The sequence below is a fragment of the Mesoplodon bidens genome (genome assembly GCF_964165515.1).
Source record: "Mesoplodon bidens genome assembly, chromosome: 8".
NCBI classification, from domain to species: domain Eukaryota; kingdom Metazoa; phylum Chordata; class Mammalia; order Artiodactyla; family Ziphiidae; genus Mesoplodon; species Mesoplodon bidens.
In genome coordinates this window covers 88,502,743-88,528,701 of record NC_138165.1, presented here as the reverse complement: position 1 = coordinate 88,528,701, position 25,959 = coordinate 88,502,743, and the positions used below count along the sequence as shown (strand labels likewise).

Below are 25,959 nucleotides of genomic sequence, written 5' to 3'. Positions count from 1 at the left end.
ATTAGTGCTACGGGCTACAGATAAAAAAATATCACTCACATATTTCAATTCAAAAGATTACTCTAAACATATATCATTTCTAGAAGCAAAACTATTTAACACATTATGAATAAATACGTCAAATAGGAACAACAAGAGAAATAGAACAAAGTGTTTCCATTCAAATAAATTACCATAGGTCTTAGTACATAAAGCATTTCTTTACTTTAAAATATAGCTTTTAATATGGGTCTGTGCCAGAAACTGTAATAGTATGTATTCACTTTCTGTTATATTTGGTCTAAGATGTGTTTCTTGTTGTTTTGTTTTGTTTTTTAAATAAGATCCAGATTTTTAACGTCTCTTTAAAAAATATGTGCATGTGATTACTCTTATTTTACATGGCAACAATCTATTGGAGATGGGTGGTACTATCATTTTGAGATGGGACACATTCAGTCGGCTCCACCATGGACAATCTGTATTGAGCTGTGTGGCTTCCATGTCAAAGAGCTCCAATGTAAAGTTGAGAACTGGGTTAATAATAAATACCTACATCCTCTGGTTGTTGTGGAGATTCAAAATAAAACAAAATATACAATTTTTAAGCGTTCAACCCAGTGCCTAGCATACAGTAAACCTTAATAAATGGTATAAAAAAGGAAAGAAAAGGGTGGGGGAAGGGAAGGAGTAAAGGAGGGAAAGGGGAGAGAGAGAGAGAGATAAAGAGTGAGATTGAAAAGTAACAAAAATAGAAGTTAAAAATCGCTAACCCCCCAAAAACAAAAGAAAGTTTAAAAAAAGGAGAAAACACTTCAAGAGGAAAATATCAGTGACTATATCTAGTATATAGCATAGCATATAGTGCAACAGATATTTCATAGAATACTGGAAACCAAATAAAGACAAAGTTATTTTCATGGCAATCCTTACTTTACGATAAGTCATACTTCCTAGTTCAGACGACTATTATTTGTCCTTAATTATAGCACTTAAATTTAACATTATAATTAATATTATTGTGTCTTAAGCATAATATATAAGGCATTTTCCAGGACAAATATATATGTGAAATATGATATGTTCCTCATTCCAAGTCTCATGCCAACAAGAAACATATTCTGAAGCCTTTCCCTTTCATTTTAGGAAAGTATTAATATAAAGTTAATTGAGTAGGTCTCAGACACTTATGTACAGGCATATGTGTATTCATGTATGTAATATGTGTGTGCATATGGACAAAGAGAGAGATTTTAAAGATGAATAACATGAGGTATTTATTATAAACAGAATACTTTCAGTAAATTAACAAAATTTTTTACTTAATTTAATTTCCATTACCCTAAATCTTCTATTAACTAGTTTTTAATAGGATATATGGTTTGATTAAAATAGCTAGGGTGTTTCTTTAAACTAATAGAAACGAAAAATCCAAAATTAAGAGTGTACTTTTCAAAAACAAATTTCTGCAAAAAATAAAGTTACTGTGAAGTTGTCAACTAAAATGTTAACATATAAAAGAGATCAATGTTCAGTTTATAGCATGATACCGCCATTGCTAGAAATAAAATAGGCACTCTTACTTCCTTATTTAGAAAGGGAACTGCAGGCAAAATTCAGTGTTCAGGGTTATCATAGGATCCCCTTTCATGTCTTGTCATGTCTAATAATGTTCCTGTGAATATGCTTAGAGCAACAAAATGCTCACCAAATATGCATGTTCATGCTGTGTCACAGTGTGACACAAACAAGAACGTACTTAGATGATAGACTGTAATGATGATAGACAATGGAAAACAGATAATGAGCTTGGTGAAAAAAATAACGTGATTTCTATGGAATTGTGAAAATATGTTTTTCTCTCTTTATCCTGAGCTTTATTTTGGATCACCCAACACAATAATAGGGTGGACATAATGTTTTTTTTTTCATGGTCTTGAATTTAACTAGGAAAGTCCTCAATTTTAAAATCTATGGATTTCAAGTGGCTGTAAGGTGGAGCACCCTAGGGGTACTTTTAAGTTGTTAAGTGGGATTCTGTCAATTTATTTTATGAGAGTCCTGAATCTCTAAAATTAAGCATATAAAATTTCTGTGGTCCACTGGGCTTCATGTGAACAGTCCAGAATTCATTTCATTCCTGGCAACCTGGAAGTGTTCTCAGTAAAGGTTTGGACTGACCCCATTACTGTGTGCTTGCCCTGAACTTTGAGTGTTCTCAGTAAAGCAGAAATATTTGATTATATGGCTAGAGCTATTCTAGACACTGCTTTTCATCAAAGAACAAATGTTGAAAGTTCATTCTACTACTGCAGAGCTATTTCATGTGTATGCTGACATCTTTGCACGTTAGAAAATGATAGCAACTAGAATTTTCCCGCATGATGAACCTAATTTTGTGGCTCCATTTTCCCCAAAAGCATAGATATTCATTCTATCCATCTTCAGTTACAAATAGAGAAAGTTTGCTAGAATATTAATTTAGACTTTAAGCTTTTGAAAGATATTCATGTCACATTAAGTAAAATCTTAATTGTTTATGTGTGAATTATGGAGACACTCATTTATAGTATTTCCAAGCCTTCTATAACATGCCATGTTAAACTAGTAACACAATGTATTGATTATACTTCTTAGTTTTTCTCAGTTTGAAGCAGTAATTTCATCAAGCAAGATTTTTTTTCTTTTAAAAGACATTGGATGGTTCACAGTATAGAAAATATGCTGATGAATCAAGCAGAGAGAGCCAGTAAAAGGTGGTTCCAGAAATCAAGGTTGCTGAACTAAGAGAGAATGTTTTCAAGGCTCTAATGCCAGGATGAATAAATGCCAGTGGATTCAGAATCAAATTCTTAGAAGAAAGGTCATATGCTTATCTGTTTGTCAGGGCATTGTGGAGCACATTGACTGATAGCCTCCAATGGATCATGTATCTTAGTGTTTATTCCCCATGTGAAAAAGAAGGTTTTCAGAGACTGGTAAAACAACAGATATCCAGTGCAAGGATAAAATTCAGTTGATTGCTAAAGGTGGATACAAACTTCTAAAAGAGCCTAATTCCTTGTTTTTAGAAAGTTTGATCTCTCTTGGAGAAATGACCAATGAATGGAATTTAACTTTTCTCTGAAGAGTATATGTTAATATAAGGTTTCTACTTGCCCAGAATAGCACAGAGCACCTTTCAAAGTAATAAAACCTAGAAAAACTACTACATATTACTTAAGAAAATCTGAAAGTAGTGCTTGAATTACTGAGAAATGTTTAATCTTATGTTTATATTTGGCTTAATATTCAAGAATGTAATTATTTTGTATGGGCAGGATGTTATAAATGAAAAATATTTTCCTAAGATGAAAACTTCTGAAAAATTCCATTAAATATTTAATTTTAAAGGTATTTTATATTAATTTTTGTAAAGACAGGGCATTTATGTATCAATAACATTAATTACAAAAAATATATTTATGCATTAGGAGATTGTATTTTTAAAAATCCCCAAAATTTACAACACATTTTGAGTATTGTTCAATTTGTGGTAAATTTTATTTTCAAATGTTAGTATGATTCATATAGAGGGAAGCAAATAGTTCCTGTCATATGAAAGTGTACATAAATAAACAGATAGGAACAAGATTGCCCTGATAGATAAATTTGAAAATACAGAAAAATAAAAAGGTTTACTTCCTGTATTTTTTTCACTCTTCTTATGAAATTACAGGTTCTGTTAGCAATTTAGTATGTTTTGAGGAACCCAAAAGGCAATTATTCTCACCATAACATAATTTATTTGCAGTGTATATTTTTCCAATTGAGAATAAAATTTTAAAGGCAAAATAAAATGGTTAATAGATGGAATTGCTATATTTGGAGGTTTATTCAGGATAGTCAAATTGAACCGTTCCTCTGGATCTAGAATAGCCTTCAATGAAGAACTCATATTCTGTGTCATCAAAATTTCCTGAATGTACCTTTTAATCCCCTTCCACATCTAGCATAGAAAATCTGGATAAAACATTGCTAACCTTCCTATTGCTAATTAAAATTCAATTGGAATGAAATAATTTTTGTCACATTTCTCACATTTTCACCCCTTTATCTAATTTTAAGTTCGGCTTCATTTTTTTTTTCCCCCCTAGGGACCCTTACAATGCAATTGAAGCCATAGACCCAGAGAAACTGAACGTGTTTCGGACAGTCCGAGAGATAACAGGTAAGTTTTAAAGTGAGTTTGTTGTGATATGAACTATGTGAATTTTAGTCTTTTGTTAAAAATAGTACATAGTATTGGAATTTTCAAAGCAAATTCTAGTTTTGAAAACACGTATTATTTTAAATAATGGGTGTCTTAGTTCCTTAGCATCTGTGCACCTTTTGAAATCTGTGGAATTAAAAACAAAATCCTTGAAATTTTGATGTTACTGTTTTTGGAAATGTCAGTGGATCTTTGAACCCATGTGTTTCTGTTTACTTTTCACAAGTACTATTGAGGATGGGTAGCAGGTAGGATTCATTTAGCACGTGTTTATTGAGGACCTAATATGTTCAGAGTTGTCATAGTAGATGATATGGGGCCCATAGACATGAATCAGACATGGGTTTGCTATCAGAGAATGTAAAATCAAATAAGGAGGCTTAGTCATATACATAAATGTCTTAGAATACAAAACAGACAGCTGTTATAAGTGTACAGATAAGGTGGCAAAAGATTTCAGAGAAATTAAACTCTTTGTCTAGTTAGACTAAATAATTTTTCCATTTAGAAGAATAAATCAAATTAAGAATCATCTAAATCTTTAAACCATACACTTATATGATTCTGTATGTATATATTTTTGGTGTTCATTATTTTGACATTCATCATCTATTGAGTATTGTAGCCCAGAAACTTTGGGTAAGACACTGAATCTTGGAAGAAGAAATGTGATATAGAATGGTTCAAAACTAGGAATATTTGCTGCCTTTTTCTTACCTCCCATTTTCATCATATTTTAAGAATAATTGGTATTAAACACTGTTACTGAGACAATGATATTCTGAATTATTTTACTGCCCTTATCTTTTGTAGGTTTCTTGAACATACAATCATGGCCCCCAAACATGACTGACTTCAGTGTTTTTTCTAACCTGGTGACCATTGGTGGAAGAGTACTCTATAGGTAGGTGTATATATTCAAAGTTACAGGTCTCTGCATCATGTGTACATTATGTCATAGCCATCAGACTCATTGATTTACTGATTCTAGAAATATTGGTTTTCCACTTTAAATTCTAAAGGAAAGCTCAATGAAAAATACCCCCAATGAAAAATACCCCTGATTGTGCTTTAAAGTATACAACTTGATTTTTCAACTGCCTGTCACTTAAAGTAATTTTAGTGTTTGGCAGTTGTGGAGTACATGATGTGAACCATAAAACTGAACCTTCTTTTTGATCATATGTTAACATAATTAAAAGATAGACTTGAATAACTTTGTAATGACTTCGGTGTATCGGATACAAATGCTGTTTTACCAGGAGGTTCTCGTTTTGTCTCTGGAGCTATCATTTGAACAAAGCATCACAGCGCTGATATTTTAGAATTTGGTCCACTATGCTACATGAAAGGCTGGTTAATAATGGACAGATAATCGGGGCTCAGAAGGATACTGTTCTAAAGTTCTAATGTCAATATTTTATTTACATAATAAAAATATATGTTTTAGTATTTATTAAGCCACTGTTTTTATTTTCCTTCAGATTTCATCTGCACAAAATTATTGTTTATGAACAGTTAAAAGTTTATTTATATAAGGAGACCTTGATAATTTTTCTACTTAAGTCTGAAAGATGCCTAAAGTCAATACTGTCATTAAATATTCTATAATAATGGTTCACAGGAAGTCCATTGAATTTTGCTATTAAAACAGGTATATCTGTAAGAGGTTCTAAAATGTAAAGGGGAAAAGTGCTTAATAAAAAAGGATAGTTGAGAGGGCTTCCCTGGTGGCGCAGCGGTTGAGAGTCCGCCTGCCGATGCAGGGGACACGGGTTCGTGCTCCGGTCCGGGAAAATCCCACATGCCGCAGAGCGGCTAGGCCCGTGAGCCATGGCTGCTGAGCCTGCACGTCCAGAGCCTGTGCTCCGCAACGGGAGAGGCCACAACAGTGAGAGACCCACGTACCGCAAAAAAAAAAAAAAAAAGGATAGTTGAGAGATATAATCTATTCAAATGCTATATGGAACCAATTTTTACTATCCATTGAATAAAGTGTTATAAATCTAAGTCAAGGTATTATTATGCTCACATTGTAATCAACAACTAAGGGTGGTTATGATGGGAACAAAGATTTGAGAGAGTGAATTACATCCCATTTGGGTACACACACAAGTTATAAATCTGTATATTATAGTTCTCCATGCATGTGTATATATAAAACACATGAAAAAAAGTCTGAGTACTAAAAGCAAAGCAAATTTAGAGGACAGCTTTGATTTCCAAAATATAAAATAATGTTCATAAGTTGAATGAAATGTGGGAAACACATTTAGTCTTTAGAAAATGGAAAAAGAATTTAATTACAAAGTGGACTATGTTGAGAAAACAACATCCTTGAAATGATATTTTGTTTCTACAGTGTAGTTGTTATTTAAATTTTAGAGATGCTTTCTCACTTGTCCAAGCCTTCTGAGTATTTTTTTTATTTTAGTTTAATTTTATTCTTCTCTTTAATTTTTAATATCTCCTATCCTTGTACATTTTTCAAATATTACAATTAATGCTTTGGTTTCTGAGGTATAAATTAAAACTAAATATCTATGGTCATTCTCTGAGATATTTACCTTCTGAAAGTGTGTCTAAATCTATTAAATAGTTAGAGTAAAATTAATGTCTTACTTTGGCTAGATGAACAGTCACCCCATAAACATTTATTTAATTATTTAGTCTTAGTACAAGATTTCATTCTTGAAGAAATTAAGATTCAGCGGTTAAGAGGGAAGGCAGTGAGCAGGTATGTCAGTGGTACATACATAGACAGAGACAGACATATCATTGATATTCATAATTATAAAAGATGGGCATTTTTGGGGGGGTCAAGTGATTACTTTTAAAAGAGTCAGCATATAGCATTTAAAGAAATAGTATTTATATCTCAGGTTTATTAATTCAATCTTTTTTACACTCTATTAACATTCTTTTTGGATTAAGATATGACATCCTTATTTTACTCCAAGAATGCATGTCATGGCCAGAAAACAATTATTACTGTTCAATTTTTTTCCTCTGCCCTCTCTTTAGTGGCCTTTCCTTGCTTATCCTCAAGCAACAGGGCATCACTTCTCTACAGTTCCAATCCCTGAAGGAAATCAGTGCAGGAAACATCTATATCACTGACAACAGCAACCTGTGTTATTATCATACCATTAACTGGACAACGCTCTTCAGCACAGTCAACCAAAGAATAGTGATCCGGGACAACAGGAAAGCTGAAAACTGTAGTAAGTACATTACCCAAACATTAAAAATCTAGAAACCTTAAACATTTTTTTTCCTCATTCTACATTGGACCAAACAGTTAAACATAGTGGTGGGTCAGAATTTTTGTCTTCTTTTTCTCAACCCTTAAAAAAGGTTGGTATAAAATAATCAAATGGGTAACTTTTTATAATACATTGCATGTTTTTATAATGTATTTCATGTTCTCAAATCTTGCCTAATCATAAGAACCCTCCTGTGGAGGTTTAGATTCAATAGGTGTAAGTGGAGCCTGGGAATCTAAATATTTAATAAGCATCCTGGGTAATTCCTTGGATCCAATCAATTTATGGAAATCACTCTATTAAATTTTCTGTTTATTTTTTGTTTCAGAGAATTTGATAACATAGAATAACAAAGTATTTGCCATTTAGGAGTGGTGAAAAAAAAATGTGTTCTTCTGAAATGTGTAAAAATGCTGTTCCAGAAGTTTGCTAAAGTTCATTTCATAAATGTGTTTTTGTAGGCATGGAGCGATCTCTTTTTTCATGTATTTTACTACTTTTTGATCCATTCCATCACTTCTTTGTTACATAGAAGCAAATAATGTTTTCATGAGTATATAACTAAGTCATTCCCATCTTATACTTTGATACTCCAATGATTAATACTTAATTCTTGGGGCTTCCCTGCTGGCGCAGTGGTTGAGAGTCTGCCTGCCGATGCAGGGGACGCGGGTTCCTGCCTCGGTCTGGGAAGATCCCACATGCCGTGGAGCGGCTGGGCCTGTGAGCCATGGCGGCTGAGCCTGCATGTCCGGAGCCTGTGCTCTGCAACGGGGAGAGGCCACAACAGTGAGAGGCCCGCGTACCACACACACACACACAAACAACAACAACAACAAAAAAAAAACCTTAATTCTTCCCTGTTTTTCTCCTGGGTATTACTTTATTCTGCATCCTATAAGTGCTACTACTATGCATATAGTAGTGACTTACTTATAATAAATATAAAATAAAATGACTTAGAATTGAAAGGATCTGTTTACAAATGCATATTATTGTTGTGGTCATGATAAGTCAGTCCTTTTAAAAGTCACATTTCTTTTTTTTTTTCTTTTTTTTTTTTAAAGTCACATTTCTTAAGAAACATTTTGCTCTTAGGAAGTCTTCTTGCTTCTTTAATCTCACCATTGGAACAATCACAAGGGTACACATACATAATAATTAAGTTCATTAAGTATGTGAATGAATACTATAGGACTTTAAAAAAAATGTAAACTCTTAAGAGGCCAACATGATTTAAACTTACCAAGTAGTCTGTGAACTAATTAATTAATTTATACCCCACCTTGTACCAGAAAGAGTTTAAGTCAGCTCAGGCTAGCAATTTTTATAAAATATAATTTGTGAGGAATTCACATTTTAGCTCTTTTGGATCCTTAAAAGTATTTTGCAGAGAAAAGAGACCTATTGCAACATGAGATTCCTGTTTTGAGTGAAGTTAAGTTCTTATATATTTTTCTGTCCCTCATAGAATCAAGAAATATAAAATATTATTATATATCAAAATATGCATGTCTACATTGAATGAGATTTATCCTTTCATTGAGCCTAGGTTGTTTCCTTGGTTTTATACATTTCTGAAACCTGAGAGAAAGCTTGCTTTTTTTTTTCTCTCTCTACTTAAGCTTCTTAACCCACAATACTATATTTATGTTTGTACATGCCCCAGACAAAGTAGATTATTCATGGAAGTAAAATAGAAACTTTTTCAACACTATCATAAATATTTCCCTAAGTCAGGGTTATACTCTCCTTTTCTTTCACTTACTTCAAAAAACAAAACAAAATGAAAATAAAACAATAGTACCTCTACCTTTTAAAGGTAAGATTTTGGTATGAAGACAAAAAAAAAAAAAACACAAAAAACTAAGAAACAATAAAAGAATGAGAGAAAAACATTCTTTTTCTTTAACTCATTTAATCATTTCACAAATCCCTTCTTTTACCTTTTGTAAACCTGAATAAAAAGCAAATGGGGGGGCTTCCCTGGTGGCGCAGTGATTGGGAGTCTGCCTGCCGATGCAGGGGACACGGGTTCGTGCCCCGGTCCGGGAGGATCCCACATGCTGTGGAGCGGCTGGGCCCATGAGCCATGGCCGCTGAGCCTGCGTGTCCGGAGCCTGTGCTCCGCAGCGGGAGAGGCCACAGCAGTGAGAGGCCCGCGTAACGCAAAAAAAAAAAAAAAAAAAAAAAAAAAAGCAAATGGGAAAAGAAAATGTGGAAAGAAATTAAATGTGAAAAAGCAAGATAGGAAAAATTTATGTAATTATTCCATATCTCTTTAAGACTCCTAAAATTTTGAAAAAACAAAAGGAGATAAATAATAATAAATTAAAAATCTAACATTTTCTTCATCTTTCAGTGTTAGGTCTCTTGGAGGTTTATCCATTTTTCAAACCATGAACATATTTTATAGTTGACTTTACAGTTTCAGCAAGAAATGAAGCAATTAGAAGAAAGCAGTTTTGTGGTGCTATAATTTAATATTAAGCATATAATTTTTCATTTTTAACATCTTAGAGTAAACAATCTTTGCATGAAATCCATTTATCAAAATTTGGGTTTCGGTCTCATAGTACATTGGATCCTGCATTTTCAGAAATGTAATTATCCTATAAACTTGACTTCAGATGTGCTGCTGATGTTTACACTGAACCTGCAATGGCTGCCCACATGTGATTAAGGCCATTTTATCATCCATAGTATTATCTGCAAATAGGAAAACAAATATTTGCTTCATTTTAAATGTATTTAAATATTGCATTTTTAGACATTCTCTCTTAATATACCACACACAAGACATATATGAACACACACACATATTCATTACAAGACATATGGATACACAGACATACAGCATAAGGTGTGTATTCATATGCTCACACAACACATACACATGTACACAACCCTTGGACACATACACATGCATTCACACACATAAATGCAAACACACACAGTCACCAGAATATACTCTCATCTAAATCTGTATATTGGCTTGGTAGCTTAAAAGAAAACTCAGCCTTGATCTTTAGCAGTGTTTTTTGGAGTTCAACATGATTTAAAACATCAATAACAATAAAAGAAAAACCTCACCTCATCTATAAAGTATGACCATAGCTTGAGCAATCTTATTCTTTTAAGTCAAAATTTTCAAAACAGACATACAGATGTGTTTATGGTTTGAAGAGATTGAGATTGAGAGAAACTCTAGGACATGAAAAGCTGGAACACTTTCTATCTCCTTTATTTGTATGGTTGTGGTAGGGACAAAACAGTGCTGGTTAGAAGGAGTTTTATAGTAGGTTTATAAAAGTATTTGAAGTTTCTTTAAATAGTTAAGCATAACTTTTTAACACCAGAATATAAACAGTGAAGAGATAAATCCTACACTGAACCTTCATAATCTGAATTACATTTGAACTCAGACATCTCTATTTTTAAAATATTTGCACATATACACTTAAAACCAACATAAAAATGAGAGAATCTATATTCATAATTACCTTTCAAATTGAAATAATTTTATTTTTCTAATTATAATAGTGTTTTATCATTGTTAGAAAACAAAACAATACACATATATAAAATAATACATACTTTTTGGTAAATAGGTAAATAGATAATGAAATATATGTTCATATATAAATTGGATCATACCATATATATTTAAATACTGAGAATCTTCCATGTCAGTATATAGAGCTCTTCCTTATTCTTTTTTTTTTTTTTTTTTACTTTTTGTTGGAGTATAGTTGATTTCTAATGTTGTGTTAGTTTCTGCTGTATAGCAAAGTGAATCCATTATACATATACATATATCACTGTTTTTTAGATTCTTTTCCTATATAGGTCATTACAGAGTATTGAGTAAAGTTCCCTGTTATATACAGTAGATCCTTATTAGTTATCTATTTTGTATATAGTAGTGTGTATATGTCAATCCCAATTTCCCAGTTTATCCCTCCCCTGACCCTTTCCCTCTTGGGAACCATAAGTTTGTTTTCTAAATCTGTGACTGGAGAAAATTTCACTTATTGTAAATAAGTTCATTTCTACTATTTTTTTAGATTCCATGTATAAGTGATATAGTATGATATTTGTCTTTCTCTGCTTGACTTACTTCACTCAGTATGCCTTATTCTTTTACATAATTTATTTTTTAATAGATCTTTATTGGAGTATAATTGCTTCACAATACCATGCTAGTTTCTGTTGTACAACAAAGTGAATCAGCCATATGCATACGTATGTCCCCATATTCCCTCCCTCTTTAGCCTCCCTCCCATCCTCCATATCCCACCCCTCTAGGTCATCGCAAAGCACCAAGCTGATCTCCCTGTGCTATGCTGCTGCTTCCCACTAGCTAACTATTTTACATTCAGTAGTGTATATATGTTGCTGCTACTCTCACTTTGCCCCAGCTTCTCCCTCCCACCTTGTGTCCTCAGGTCCACTCTATATGTCTACATCTTTATTCCTACCCTGCAACTAATTTCATCAGTACCATTTATTTTTTTGATACCATATATATGTGTTAGGATATGATATTTGCTTTGCTCTGACTTCACTCTGTATGACAGACCCTAGGTCCATCCACCTCATTACAAATAACTCAATTTCATTTCTTTCTATGGCTGAGTAATATTCCATTGTATATATGCGCCTTATCTTCTTTATCCATTCATCTGTGGATGAACATTTAGGTTGGTTCCATGTCCTGGCTGTTGTAAATAGAGCTGTAATGAACATTGTGGTACATGACTCTTTTTGAATTATGGTTTTCTCAGGGTATATGCCCAGTAGTGGGATTGCTGGGTCATATGGTAGTTCTATTTTTAGTTTTTTAAGGAACCTCCTTACTGTTCTCCATAGTGGATGTATCAATTTACATTCCCACCAACAGTGCAGGAGGGTTCCTTTTTCACCACATCCTTTCCAGCATTTATTGTTTCTAGATTTTTTGATAGTGGCCATTCTGACCAGTGTGAGGTGATACCTCATTGTAGTTTTCTTTTGCATTTATCTAATAATTAGTGCTGTTGAGCATCTTCTCATGTACCTCTTGGCCATCTGTATGTCTTTTTTGATGAAATGTGTATTTAGATCTTCTGCCCAGTTTTTAACTGGATTGTTTGTTTTTTTGATATTGAGCTCCATTAGCTGTTTGTATATTTTGGAGATTAATCCTTTGTCTGTTGTTTCATCTGAAAATATTTTCTCCCATTCTGAGGGTTGTTTTTTTTTTTTTCTGTTTATGGTTTCCTTTGCTATGCAAAAACTTAGTTTAAGTCCCATTTGTTTATTTTTGTTTTTATTTCCTTACTCTAGGAGGTGGGTCAAAAAAGATCTTGCTGTGGTTTATGTCAAAGAGTATTTTTCCTATGTTTTCCTCTAAGAGTTTTATAGTGTCTGGTCTTACAGTTAAGTCTTTAATCAATTTGGAGTTTATTCTTGTGTATGGTGTTAGGTAGTATTCTAACTTCTTTCCTTTATATGTAGCTGTCCAGTTTTCCCAGCACCACTTATTAAGGAGGCTGTCTTTTTTCCATTGTATGTTCTTGCCTCCTTTGTCAAAAATTAGGTGCCTATATGTGCGTGGGTTTATCTCTGGGCATTTTGTCCTGTACCATTGATTTATATTTCTGTTTTTGTGTCAGTACCATATTGTCTTGATTACTGTAGCTTTGTGGTATAGTTTGAAGTCGGGGAGCCCGACTCCTCCAACTACGTTTTCTTTCTCAATATTGCTTTGGCTATTTGGGGACATTTGTGTTTCCATATGAATTGTAAAATTTTTTGTTCTAATTCTGTGAAGAATGCCATTGGTAGTTTGATAGGAATTGCATTGGATCTGTAGATTGCTTTGGATAGTATTGTCATTTTCCAGTATTGATTCTTCAAATCCAAGAACATGGTATATTTCTCCATCTGTTTTTGTCATATTTGATTTCTTTCATCACTGTTTTATAGTTTTCTGAGTACAAGTCTTTTGCCTCCTTAGGCAGGTTTATTCCTAGGTATTTTATTCTTTTTGTTGCAATAGTATATGGGAGAGTTTCCTTAATTTCTCTTTCTGATTTTTCACTGTTGCTGTAGAGGAATGAAACAGATTTCTGTGCATTTATTTTGTATCCTGAAACCTTACCAAATTCATTGGTTAGTTCTAGTAGTTCTCTGGTGGCATCTTTAGGATTTTCTATGTATAGTATCATGTCATATGCAGAGTGACTGTTTTACTTCTTCTTTTCCAATTTGTATTCCTTTTATTTCTTTTTCTTCCCTGATTGCCATGGCTAGGACTTCCAAAACTATGTTGAATAAGAGTGGTGAGAGTGGACATCCTTGTCTTGTTCCTGATCTTAGAGGGAGTGCTTTCAGTTTTGCACCATTGAATATGACGCTTGCTGTGGGTTTGTCATATATGGCCTTTATTTATTTTTTTTAATTAAATTTATTTATTTATTTATTTGGCTGCATTGGGTCTTCGTTGCTGCACCTGGGCTATCTCTAGTTGTGGCGATCAGGGGCTACTCTTCATTTCGTTGTGCAGGCTCCTCATTGCAGTGGCTTCTCTTGTTGCGGGGCACGAGCTCTAGGTGCACGGGCTTAAGTAGTTGTGGCTCGTGGCCTCTAGAGCTCAGGCTCAGTAGTTGTGGCTCACGGGCTTAGTTACTCCACAGCATGTGGGATCTTCCCGGGCCAGGGCTTGAACCTGTGGCCCCTGCATTGGCAGATGGATTCTTAACCACTGCGCCACCAGCGAAGCCCTATGGTCTTTATTATGTTGAGGTAGTTACCCTCTCTGCCCATTTTCTGGAGAGTTTTTATCATAAATGTGTGTTGAATTTTGTTGAAAGCTTTTATTGCATCTATTGAGATGATCATATGGTTTTTATTCCTTAATTTGTTAATGTGGTGAATCACATTGATTGATTTGCATATACTGAAGAATCCTTGCATCCCTAGGGTAAATCCCACTTGATCATGATGTATGATCCTTTAAATGTGTTTCTGGATTCTGTTGGCTATTATTTTGTTCAGGATTTTTGCATCTATGTTCATCAGTAATATTGGTCTCTAATTTTCTTTTTTTGTGATACCTTTTTTCTGGTTTTGGTATCATGGTGATGGTGGCTTCGTAGAATGAATTTGGGAGTGTTTCTCCCTCTGCAATTTTTTGAAGAATTTGAGAAGAATGGGTGTTAGCTCTTTTCTAAAGGTTTGATAGAATTTGCCTGTGAAGCCATCTGGTCCTTGACTTTTGTTTGTTGGAAGATTTTTATTTATGGTTTCAATTCCATTGCTTGTGATAAGTCTGTTTATTTTTTCTAATTCTTTCTGGTTCAGTCTTGGAAAATTTTATCTTTCCAAGAATTTTTCCATTTCTTTATGGTTGTCCATTTTATTGTCATATAGTGGTTTGCAGTAGTCACTTATAATCCTTTGTGTTTCTGCAGTGTCAATTGTTATTTCTCCTTTTTCATTTCTAATTTTATTGATTTGTGTCCTCTCCCTTTGTTTTTCTGGATGAGTCTGGCTAAGGATTTATCAATTTTGTTTATCTTCTCAAACAACCAGCTTTTAGTTTTATTGATTTTTGCTATTGTTTTCCTCATTTCTATTTCATTTATTTCTGCTCTGATCTTTATGATTTCTTTGCTTTGACTGACTTTGTGTTTTCTTGTTCTTCTTTCTCTAGTGGTTTTAAGTGTAGGGTTAAATTGTTTATTTGAGCTTTTTTCTTGTTTCTTGAGGTGACATTGCATTGCTATAAACTTCCCTGTTAGAACTGCTTTTGCTGTGTCCATACATATTGGGTCATTGTGTTTTCGTTGTCATTTGTTTCTATGTATTTTGTTTTATTTCTTCTTTGATTTCTAAAGTTATCTGTTGGCTATTTAGTAGTGCACTATTTAGCCTCAATGTGTTTGTGCTTTTTTACAGCTTTTATTTCCTGTAATTGATTTTCAATCTCATAGCATTATGGCCCTAAAAGATGCTTGATATAATTTCAATTAAGCTGTGTATAAAAATATTTATTGAATAAGTGCCATATTAATGGTAATTTCATTTATTTTCTATTTTTCACATCAGTACTGCCATAATGTGAATCTTAGTTCATAAAACATTTTGTACTATGCAATCATTTCCTTGGGTTAAACACTTAAAAGTGGAATTTCTGTGAAATGAGGTTATATGTAATAAAATTTGGTATATATTGCTACGTCATCTTTCAAAAATACTAGATTAGTTTACACTTGTCCTAAACAATGTTTGATACGGAATATTTTCCACTACTCTTTACAACACTTGATATTATCCATGGATTTAAATTTTGGTGATCAGAAATATGAAAAAGAGGTCTTTTAAATCTATATTTTTTAGTTGATATTGAGCCTCTTTTTATGTGTTGACTGATCCTTTCTATTTATTTTTTGTATATTACATAGTTATAAGCTTTATTCATTTTTTAATTCTGGATTTGAAAGAGCTCATCATGAATTAAATCCATTAAATTTTTGTGTCTTAAATATGTTGTGTATAATTTTCCTTCTATATGTAATTTTTTAAAATTTTGTCTTTTGATAGACAAACATTTTATGTTTTTATCTAGTTAAATGGATACATCATTCTCTTTTTTATGTTTGTGATCTTGGCCTAGTCTGTCTTTTTTCTTCTAGTACTTTAAAACTATATTGAAATTTTTAATCCATCTAGAAGTTTTGGTACAGCATAATTTTTAAAAATCTTAATTTGGCTAGGATATTGACATAATTTACTGAATAATGCATTTCTTCTCACTGATTTTAGGTGTCTGCAATATTTAGCTAAGTAGAGGAAAAGTGCCAGATTCAACCTGTATAGTTTAATTTAATCATCACCACCACGCTGTAAAGTATAATTATCACCATTTTGCAGATGAATATACAGATGTCCAGAAAGTTGAATAATATCCCCAATGTTTGGAAGCCATAGTAATTAAAATAGTATGGTACTGGCATAAAAACAGGCACATAGGTCAGTGGAGCAGAATGAAGAACCTAGAAATAAATCCACAAATATGTTCAACTAATATTTGATAAGGGAGACAAGAATATTCAATGGGGAAAGGATAGTTCTTCAAAATGATGTTGGGAAAACATGGATATTCACATGCAAAAGAAAGAAAGTGGACCCCTGTCCTATGCCACTCACAAAATGAATGCAAATGGATGGGGAGGGTGGGAGGGAGATGCAAGAGGGAGGAGATATGGGGATATATGTATCTGTATAGTTGATTCTGTTATAAAGCAGAAAGTAACACACCATTGTAAAGCAATTATACTCCAATAAAGATGTTTAAAAAAAAGGATTAAGGACTTAAACATAAGACCAAAACCACAATATTCCTAGAAGAAACATTGAAGGTAAGTTCCTTGCTGTTGGTCTTGGTAATGACTTTATGGATATGACACCAAAAGCAGAAGCACCAAAAATAAAAATAAGTGGGACTACATTAAGTAAAAATTTTCTGCATAGCAAAAACAATAACAAAAGCAATCAACAAAATGAAAAGCCAACCCACGGAATGAGAGGAAATATTTGCAAATCATATATCTGATAAGGCATTAATACCCAAGTTATATAAGGAACTCATGCAACTCAGTAACAAAACAAACAAACAAACAATCTGGTTAAAAAATGGGCAGAGGATACAAATAGACATTTCTCTAAAGAAGACATACAACTGCCATCAAGTACACGAAAAGGTGCTCAAAATCACTAATCATCAGGGAAATACAAAATGAAACCACAGTGAGATGTCACCTCACATCTGTTAGAATGGCTATTATCAAAAAGAGAAGAGATAGCAAGCGCTGGTGAGGGTATAGAGAAAAGGGACCACTGTTACACTGTTGATGGGAATGTAAATTGAAGCAGCCATGATGGAAAACAGTGTGGAGGTTCCTCAAAAAAATAAAAATAGAATTACCATATGATCTAGCAATCCCACTTCTCTGCATCCTGATGCTCACTGCAGCATTATTCACAATAGCCAATATATGGAAACCATGTGTCTCTCAACAGATGAATGGATAAAGAATATTTGTCATATATACACATGTACGTGTGCATGCATACACACACACTAGAATATTATTCAGCCATAAAAAAGAAGAAAATCCTGCCATATGTGGCAACACAGGTGGACATTCAAGACATTATGCTAAGTGAGTTAAGTTAGACAGAGAATGACACATACTGTATGATATCACTTTCATGTGGGATCTAAACACATCAAACTCATAGAAACAGAGAGTAGAATGGTGGTTTTCAGGGTCTGAGGAGTGGGGGAAATGGACTGATGCAGATCAGAGTGTACAAACTTTAAGTTATAGGATGAATAAGTTCTGGGGATCTAAGGTACAGCATAGCAAATATAGTTAACAAAACTCTATCTTATACTTGAACATTGCTATGAGAGTAGAGGTTTAATGTTTTCACCACCACCACAATAACAAAATGGTAATTACATGAGGTGAAGGATGTATTAACTGAACTTATTGTGATAAACACTTTATAATATATATGTGTTTCAAATCACATTGTATACCTTAAATTTAAACAATTTTAGAAGTAACTTTGTCTCAATAAAGTTGGAAAAAATAAAACTTGGCCATAACTGTACAAGCTTTAAATCTTTTCATATAACAAAGAAAATAATAAGCATAATTAAAAGGCAAAAAAGAAATAGAAAATAAAAGCAAACAAGAGAGCATATCAGCTCACAGAACTGAGAATTGCAAGGGATATTCCTTCAGGCACAGATGGATCTACGGGTTAAACAACATCACCAGCACTCAGTCCTTCGACATTGCCCGATTCTGCTTTCTTCTTAGGCCAGCTCTCTTTCTTCATTAAAAATGTTTGGCCTTGTCTTGGAGAATTCACAAAGTTTATAAATACAGGTAAAATAGCTCTACTTTCTCTCTCATAGCATCTGTTTTGTGGAAAGAGCCCTGGTTGACCCTGCTTGAGTCATATGCCTATCTCTGAACAGTTCACCATTTTCTCTCTGCCACCAACTGTTCAAACATGTTTTTAAATCAGTCCCTTCAAAGCAATTGGAGTGATATTTTAAGAATAAGATCCTAACTCTCCTGCTTAAAGTCCTTCCTCAGTTTCCCACATCTCTTTGGACAAAGCAGAAAACCCTTTAAATGGTCACTAGGTCCTACATAATCTGGCCATTTTTCACCTCACTAGTTCATCAGATATTACTTTCCCACTCAGTGCTCATGTGCAGTCAGTTCTGTGAAAGCACTGATCTTATTCACTGCTCAGACTCTCTTGATTAGACTTGTAATCCCCAATTTCCCCTAGCCCTCTTTGCTTAATAATTCCTATTTATCCTTCTCATTTCACATTCTTGTCCCTCTTTCTGTGGACTGACCTAATGCTACCTACCCATTAGGTTAGGACAACTGTTATATTTTCTCTCTCAAATATATATATTATACAATATAAATGATTATTTATCTAATGCTGTCTTCCTAACTGGACTGTAATCCCTACATAGAGACAATATGTATTTTATTTCATATTTCCATCATATCCCCATTTCTTAGCATTGTCCAGTATAAACTAAGTAGTTTCTCAACAAATACTTCTAAAAGTAAACACATGGATATACTTGTATGTTTCCACATTTCTCTTAAGTATGTTTATTGAGGGCTTAGTTAGATGAGTAACCCTGCATTGTATACTACTAATATGATGTCTAATCTTCATCATAACCCAGAAAATTATTTACTTTACAGATAAGTAATATGTAAATAATTTCCCAAGGCTGCATGGCTAGTCATAGCGTAAGGATTTGAACCTATGTTGACCTGATCAGAAAAACTGAACTGTTACAACTAAATCATATTTTTCAGACTTTATAGAAAAAAATTAATGGTATCTGTCCAAATACATTCCAAGTCAAACCCATGCCTCTACATATGGTAACTAATGCGAACAGCATACGTAGGTAGTCTTGTACAGTGAAAGAGAAGATATTTTTTCTGCCTTTGTGCTTGTAGATGGGTACTTCATTTCAATATTTTGAGCTAATCCATTTACTTTCACACATGCATCACAGTAGCAAGATCCATTATTTAAGCTTGCCTCTATTTTAACGAAAGCAAGTTCAATATTCTCTGTAAAGGTCGAAATACTAAGCATATTATTATCTCTCCAAATTTTTAACAGACATAATTTAATAGGTATAATTCAGATGAGATAAAGAAAACACAATTTTACAGCTTCCAGAAAAAAAGAGAAGTTAAAGATTGCTTAACAACTACATTGCTAAAGTTTCTTTAGAGAGCTTTATAATGATGTTTCAAACTGTAAGCCATTGAATAGGCCGTTCTACTCCTTCCTATGGGACTATCACTCTGGGAGGTCAGAGAGCAGTTGAATTCTTGGTGCTGATTGAAAACTTCTTTTCTCTTAAGAAATTCAAAGAAGTATTTTCCTTGGCCTTTTGTGGAGACACTTCCCATGTTTTCACTCTGCAGAAAATGATCAACCAGCCTTGAATAGCATCATCTAGTCCTTTGGAAAGAATGAGAAGAAAGTAATTATTATGGTTTCCTGTTTGTATTATTGCTTTCCTCCAATAGATACTGTTTCCCTGATGCAAAACTGCTCTGAAATTGAGCATCGGAATACAGACTAAGGAAGGTAGTAGGCAGCAGAATAGAAGGTAGGAGTTTGCGTGAAGCCAATACGCTCTTTTTCAACTAATGTCAAAGCAGATAACAGAAAATTAAGGGAGAAGGGACAAGAGTGAGAGGCTTTCACACCTGAAAAAAATTAATGTGAGCTGGTGAAATAAATAGATCAAGAAGTTGATAGACTATCATGAAATGGGCAGTACAGGAGTGTACTGGTGGCTTGTCAACATCCTAAAGGAAGAAACTGAAAACAAATGTGAGGGTCTTAGACAGAAGATGATATACAAAGAAGTTGAGGCATTGATTATATTTTCTACAAGAACAGGAAAGTGATGAATACGAACAGTCAGAGATTCATGATATTGTGCAGTATGATTTTGAATATACTCTGCTTGCCTTTACAAATTGTTTTTAATAATATAACTTTTGATTTTTTTCTCTCTTCAAGGTTTCTTCTGATAATTGTTTATCACATAAGCAAGTATATATAAAAATTGTATATAAATGTACTAAATGTTCACAAGAATATGAAGTGCTCTATAAATAACCTTAAAATAGCTGAATGCTTATAAAAAGGAGTTTTATAACTTAATTTTTTTAATATCATTGAACTTTTACTCCTTTCTAATTCTTCATCTATTGTGTAAAATTTGATTTTACACATTATATTCAATCAGCTTGACTGAACTCTCTTTCTTACTCCTTACATCTTTATAACTTAATGGGAAGTCATTTATACATCTAGTAATCAGTGATATGAGACCTATGTTAAAATTTCATTTCTACTGACATTTATTTTGTACAGTGAGAGAACCCTCTTTCTCTGCATTATGAATGAATCAGAGGAAAGAACTCTTGCTATTAGTTCAAAATTAGTGTAACAGATAAACTGTCAGCCTTTCCCAAGTAGAACATCAAATCATTCAACTTTTGAAGAGTTTCCACAAAAGAAGAGAAAAATAGTTACGATATATGGTATTTCAATTTAATGATTATTTAAGACATGGAGAGAATCATAATTAAGCAAAGTCCACAAACTTTATGAGTTACCTAGAATAATTAATAATGTGAGAACAACAATACAGGAGAATGCTCTGTATAGTCACTATTCCCTCAGATTATCTTTTAAAATTACATTTATCTGTTATTTAGAATGATAACTATAAAGTAAATAAGCTAAAACAGAATAAAAGGATCTATAATTTTCAATAAAGTTTTGTGGGGTTCTTGGAGGCTATTTGGGGGCATTTTTGAGAAATCTTATATGAAAAAAGTTTGTCTATGAACAAGAAACAGCAAGTAATTCCACTTTTAATTTTAAAAGTAAATATGGATGGAATAATAAGGAGTCTGTTGTTGTACCATTCTAGAAAATAATTTGGCACTTTCTTAAAACAAAAACAACTAACTAAAATGCTCTTATCATATGACCCAGCAATTATACTCCTCAGCATTTATTCCCGACAAAGGAAAATTTACATCACACTAAGACCCGTACACAAATGTTTATAGCAGCTTTATTTGTAATAGCCCCAACCTGGAAACAACCAATCATCCTTCCATGGTGAATAGTTAAACTGTGGTTACCCATACCATAAAATACTACTAGTAATAAAAAGAAAGAAACTAATAATACACACAACAACTTAAGTCAATCTCCAGAGATGTATTCTGAATGGAAAAATGTCAATCTCAAAAACGTTATTATAGACTGTATTATCTCAGTTATATAACATTTACAAAATGACACCAGATTACAAAAAATGGAGAACAGATTTGTGGTTGCAGAAAGAGAGGGTGGGTGGGTAAGGTGGAGGTGAAGGTAGTAGGGAAGTGGGTATGAATTGAAAAGTGCAACATTAGGGACACTTGTGTGATGGAAATCTCCTGTATCCTGAACAGCATCAATGTCAACATCCTGGTTGTGTTACTGTCCTATAGTTTTGAAAGATCTTACCCTTAGGGGAAACTGGATAAGGAAACATGGATCTCTCTGTATATCTAAAAATAAAAAGCTTGATTAAAAAAATGTATACTGCAGGGCTTCCCTGGTGGCGCAGTGTTTGAGAGTCCTCCTGGCGATGCAGGGGACACGGGTTCGTGCCCCGGTCTGGGAAGATCCCACATGCCGCAGAGCGGCTGGGCCCGTGAGCCATGGCCGCTGAGTCTGCGCATCCGGAGCCTGTGCTCCACAACGGGAGAGGCCACAACAGTGAGAGGCCTGTGTACCGCCAAAAAAAAAAAAAAAAAAAAATGTATACTGCAAACAAATGATATCACTAAAATAACAACTTAAAAGTTTATATAGTTTATAAGCCAAAGAAATAAAAAGAGATAAAATGAAATCATAAAATATTTGTTTTTCCAAAATATGTCATGAAAAGAGGAAAATGGGAAAAGGACAGATTGGACAAACAAATAGTAAAATCGATGATTTTAACCAAAACTGTCATAATAACTGTAAGTGGTTAAATACCCTAATTAAAGGCAGAGATTGTTAGATTAGATTTAAAAAGCATTACCCAACTATATGCTGCCTACAAGACACAAACTTCAACTATAAAACACATATAGATTAAAGGTGAGAAAATATACCTGGAGTGATAAATGGATCAACACAAGAGTGGAGAACTATGAATAAAACTACAAGTATGTGGACAACTGACCTTAAACAAATATGCAAAGGCAATTTACTGGCAAAAGGATTGTGTTTTCAACAAATAGTCCTGGAAAAATTGGATATTTACATGCAAAAAAAAAAAAAAAAAAAAGAATAGATCCTTACCTAGTACCTGTGTTGGTTTATTTTATGTGTCAACTTTACTGGGTCATGGGGTGCCCAGGTATTTAGTTGAACATTTCTTGTGAATATGTCTGCAGGGTATTTCTGGATGAGATTAGCATTGGAATTGGTAGAATGAGTGAAGCAAAGTGGATAGGCATCATCTAATTCATTGAAGGCCTGAATAGAACATATTAACTCTCTCTGCCTGACTCCTGAACTGGTACATCAGTCTACTTCTGCCCTTGGACTGGGACTTAAACCATCTGTGCTCTTGGTCGTTAGGAGTTTGGACTCAGATTAAACTGTACCATGGACTTTCCTGGGTCTTCAGTTTGTAGATGGCAGAAAAGGGAATTCCCAGCCTCTAGAATTGTGAGCCAATTCTTTATAAAAAATTATATAAAATATGTAGATATAGATTAAAATATCCTATTTATTCTGTTTTTCTGGAGAACCCTGACTAATACAGTATAATATACAAGCTAACTTAAAATAGACCATAGACCATATGAACCAAAACTCATAATGCTTCTAAAAGATAAGAGCAGACAAAACTTTTGTTACCTTGGGGTTAGACAAAAATTTCTTAGATTTGATGCCCAAAGCACAACTTATAAAAGATAAAATTGATAAATTGGACTTCACCAAAATTAATAACTTCTACTTTCCAAAAGACAGTGTTAAAGGAACAAAAAGGCAAGGCTAAGACAAGGAAACACTACTTACAGAATCTGTAAAGAACTCTCAATGCTTAATAGTAAGAAAACAATCAATCCAATATAAAATGGGCAGAAGATTTGGTGGCATTTCACCAAACAAGATATATGGATAGCAAATAAACAAATTTAAAAATGTTCAACATCTTTAATCATTTAAATTCAAATCAAATCCACAATGAGATACCACTACATAATATTAGGAAGGTTAAAATTAAACAGGCTGACCATACCAAGTATTGATAAAGAGATGAGGAAACTTCAGCTCCTGAGTTGAGTTCATTGCTGTTGGGAATGTAAAATGGTACAACTACTTTGAAAAACAATTTGACAGTTTCTTAAAAAGTTAACCCTATACTTACCATATTATCCAGCCATTTCTGTCCAAAGGAAATGAAAGTGTATGTCCATACAAATACTTCTAAATGGATGTTCACTGTAACTTAATTTTTAATAGCCCCAAATGGGAAACAGTCTGAATGTCTAGCAATAGGTGATTGGTTTAAAAAATGTGGCATATCCATGCAATGGAATATTCTCAGTAAGAAAAATGCATGAATATTGATACACACAGCAACATGTATAAATTTCAAAATAATTATGCAGAGTTAAAGAAACTACATAAAAAGAGAGTACATACTGTATATTTCTACTTACATAAAATTCTAGGGAATGTAAACTAATTGGTATTGAGTAACAGAAAGCCGGCCAATGGCTGTCTGAGGGGAATGGGTGGGGGGAAGGGATTACATAGGTCATGAGGAATCATTTGGAGGTAATGGATACATTCATTGCCTGGGTTGAATACATATAACTCATGATTTCAGGCATCTGTCAAAACATAAAGTTGTATACTTTATGTATGAGCAGTATATGTCATGTATACTTCAATAAAACTATTAAGCATACACACACACACACACATGCACACATACAAGGTTTCTCTCTTAAACTATATTGGAAGACATTATTTAATTAAGTGGTCATAAATTAAAAAGATATCTTGATAGGTCTATGTCTACTTTGAGAAAGAATTTTATACAGTTTAACATAGGGTCCTCCTTAAGGCTCCAGAATATAGGAGAAAGAATACATGAATTGGGAGATTTTGTTTCCCTGTTTTAAAACTAATCAGCATCACAGGTGCTGGTAATTCACTTTCTCAGGCATTTGTTAGAGAAGGTAACTTTCACAGATATGATCCCTCTTTAAATTACAATTGCATAGTTAATGCTATTCCATCCCATCTCACAAATGCTCTTATCATAACAATTTGCATCCCTTAATAAATACAGTTGGTAACTAATGGGAAGAGAAACAGGATTTTGATGTTTTCATCTTCTGGGAACTTTTTAATATTTTATGAAAACCACATAAAATTGGGTTTCAGAAGTCTCAAATCACTTTTCAGACACCCAGAATAACATTTGAAGTCTTTATAGGCCCTTCTTATTCAATAGCTATCCCTTCACTAAAATTATGATTTTCAGTATAAAAAATAATTCACTGAATAAGTATTATTTGATATAAAAGTGAAAAGAAATGGTAAACCTTAAGTGGCAGTTTTAAAACATGGCCTCAAATTCTTTGGCACTTCTCCCATCAACAAAAAGTATAGAGATAAGACTAAAGACCTTTGTTACTACTGTAATCTCTATACCTCCTCATAAATAACCACCACACTTTGTTTAAAATTTTTTCAAAACTTTTTTCTTACTTGTGCCAATTTGACTCAAATATCAAGGTAATCTTAGTAGCAGTGTACCAGAGGTCTGTAAGAAACTTGTATTTTATTTCCATTTCTTTTCCCCCTTCTTACATTTCATATATTCTTCTTTTTTCCTTATTTTCCCCTTTTGATGTTTTTTGTTTATGACAAATATCACTTGTTCTGTTTCTGCATGAAGTTCTCAAATGGAAATGATGTCAAAATGTGTGGTGTGTTAGCGGAGCAAAGGGTTGGCTTTAGAAAGATGTGCTTTGTTCCTTACCTTAATTGGAAGGTTAATTTCTGTCACTACTTCTCCCTAGAGTTTTGATATAGACAATTGATATTTGTTCACTTTTATGAAAAATGCAATGGTGCTACACACACAGTGACTGGGGCTCTGCAATATGAAAGAAGTAGAAGGTAAAGTGGGCCATGGTGACTCAGTAGGCAAGCAAAGTTATGTGCCACAGATCTCTCTCACTCCTTCAGAAATAGCTTTACTTAGGAAGATTCATATTAAAATGGTAAGTTTGACAAAATGAAAGA

General features: G+C 33.4%; 1 protein-coding gene across 2 annotated transcripts in view; it reads left to right on the top strand.

Moving 5' to 3' along the window:
- Positions 1 to 25,959, top strand: part of ERBB4 (erb-b2 receptor tyrosine kinase 4) — a gene marked incomplete at both ends in the record, with an annotated part of 1,145,028 nt that overhangs the window by 827,319 nt on the left and 291,750 nt on the right. For both annotated transcript variants that reach the window (XM_081242707.1, XM_081242706.1), the window contains 3 exons: positions 4,116 to 4,189; positions 5,045 to 5,135; positions 7,256 to 7,455. In XM_081242707.1, coding sequence (XP_081098833.1) covers positions 4,116 to 4,189; positions 5,045 to 5,135; positions 7,256 to 7,455 — 365 coding nt within the window. The remainder of the gene's footprint in view (positions 1 to 4,115; positions 4,190 to 5,044; positions 5,136 to 7,255; positions 7,456 to 25,959) is intronic.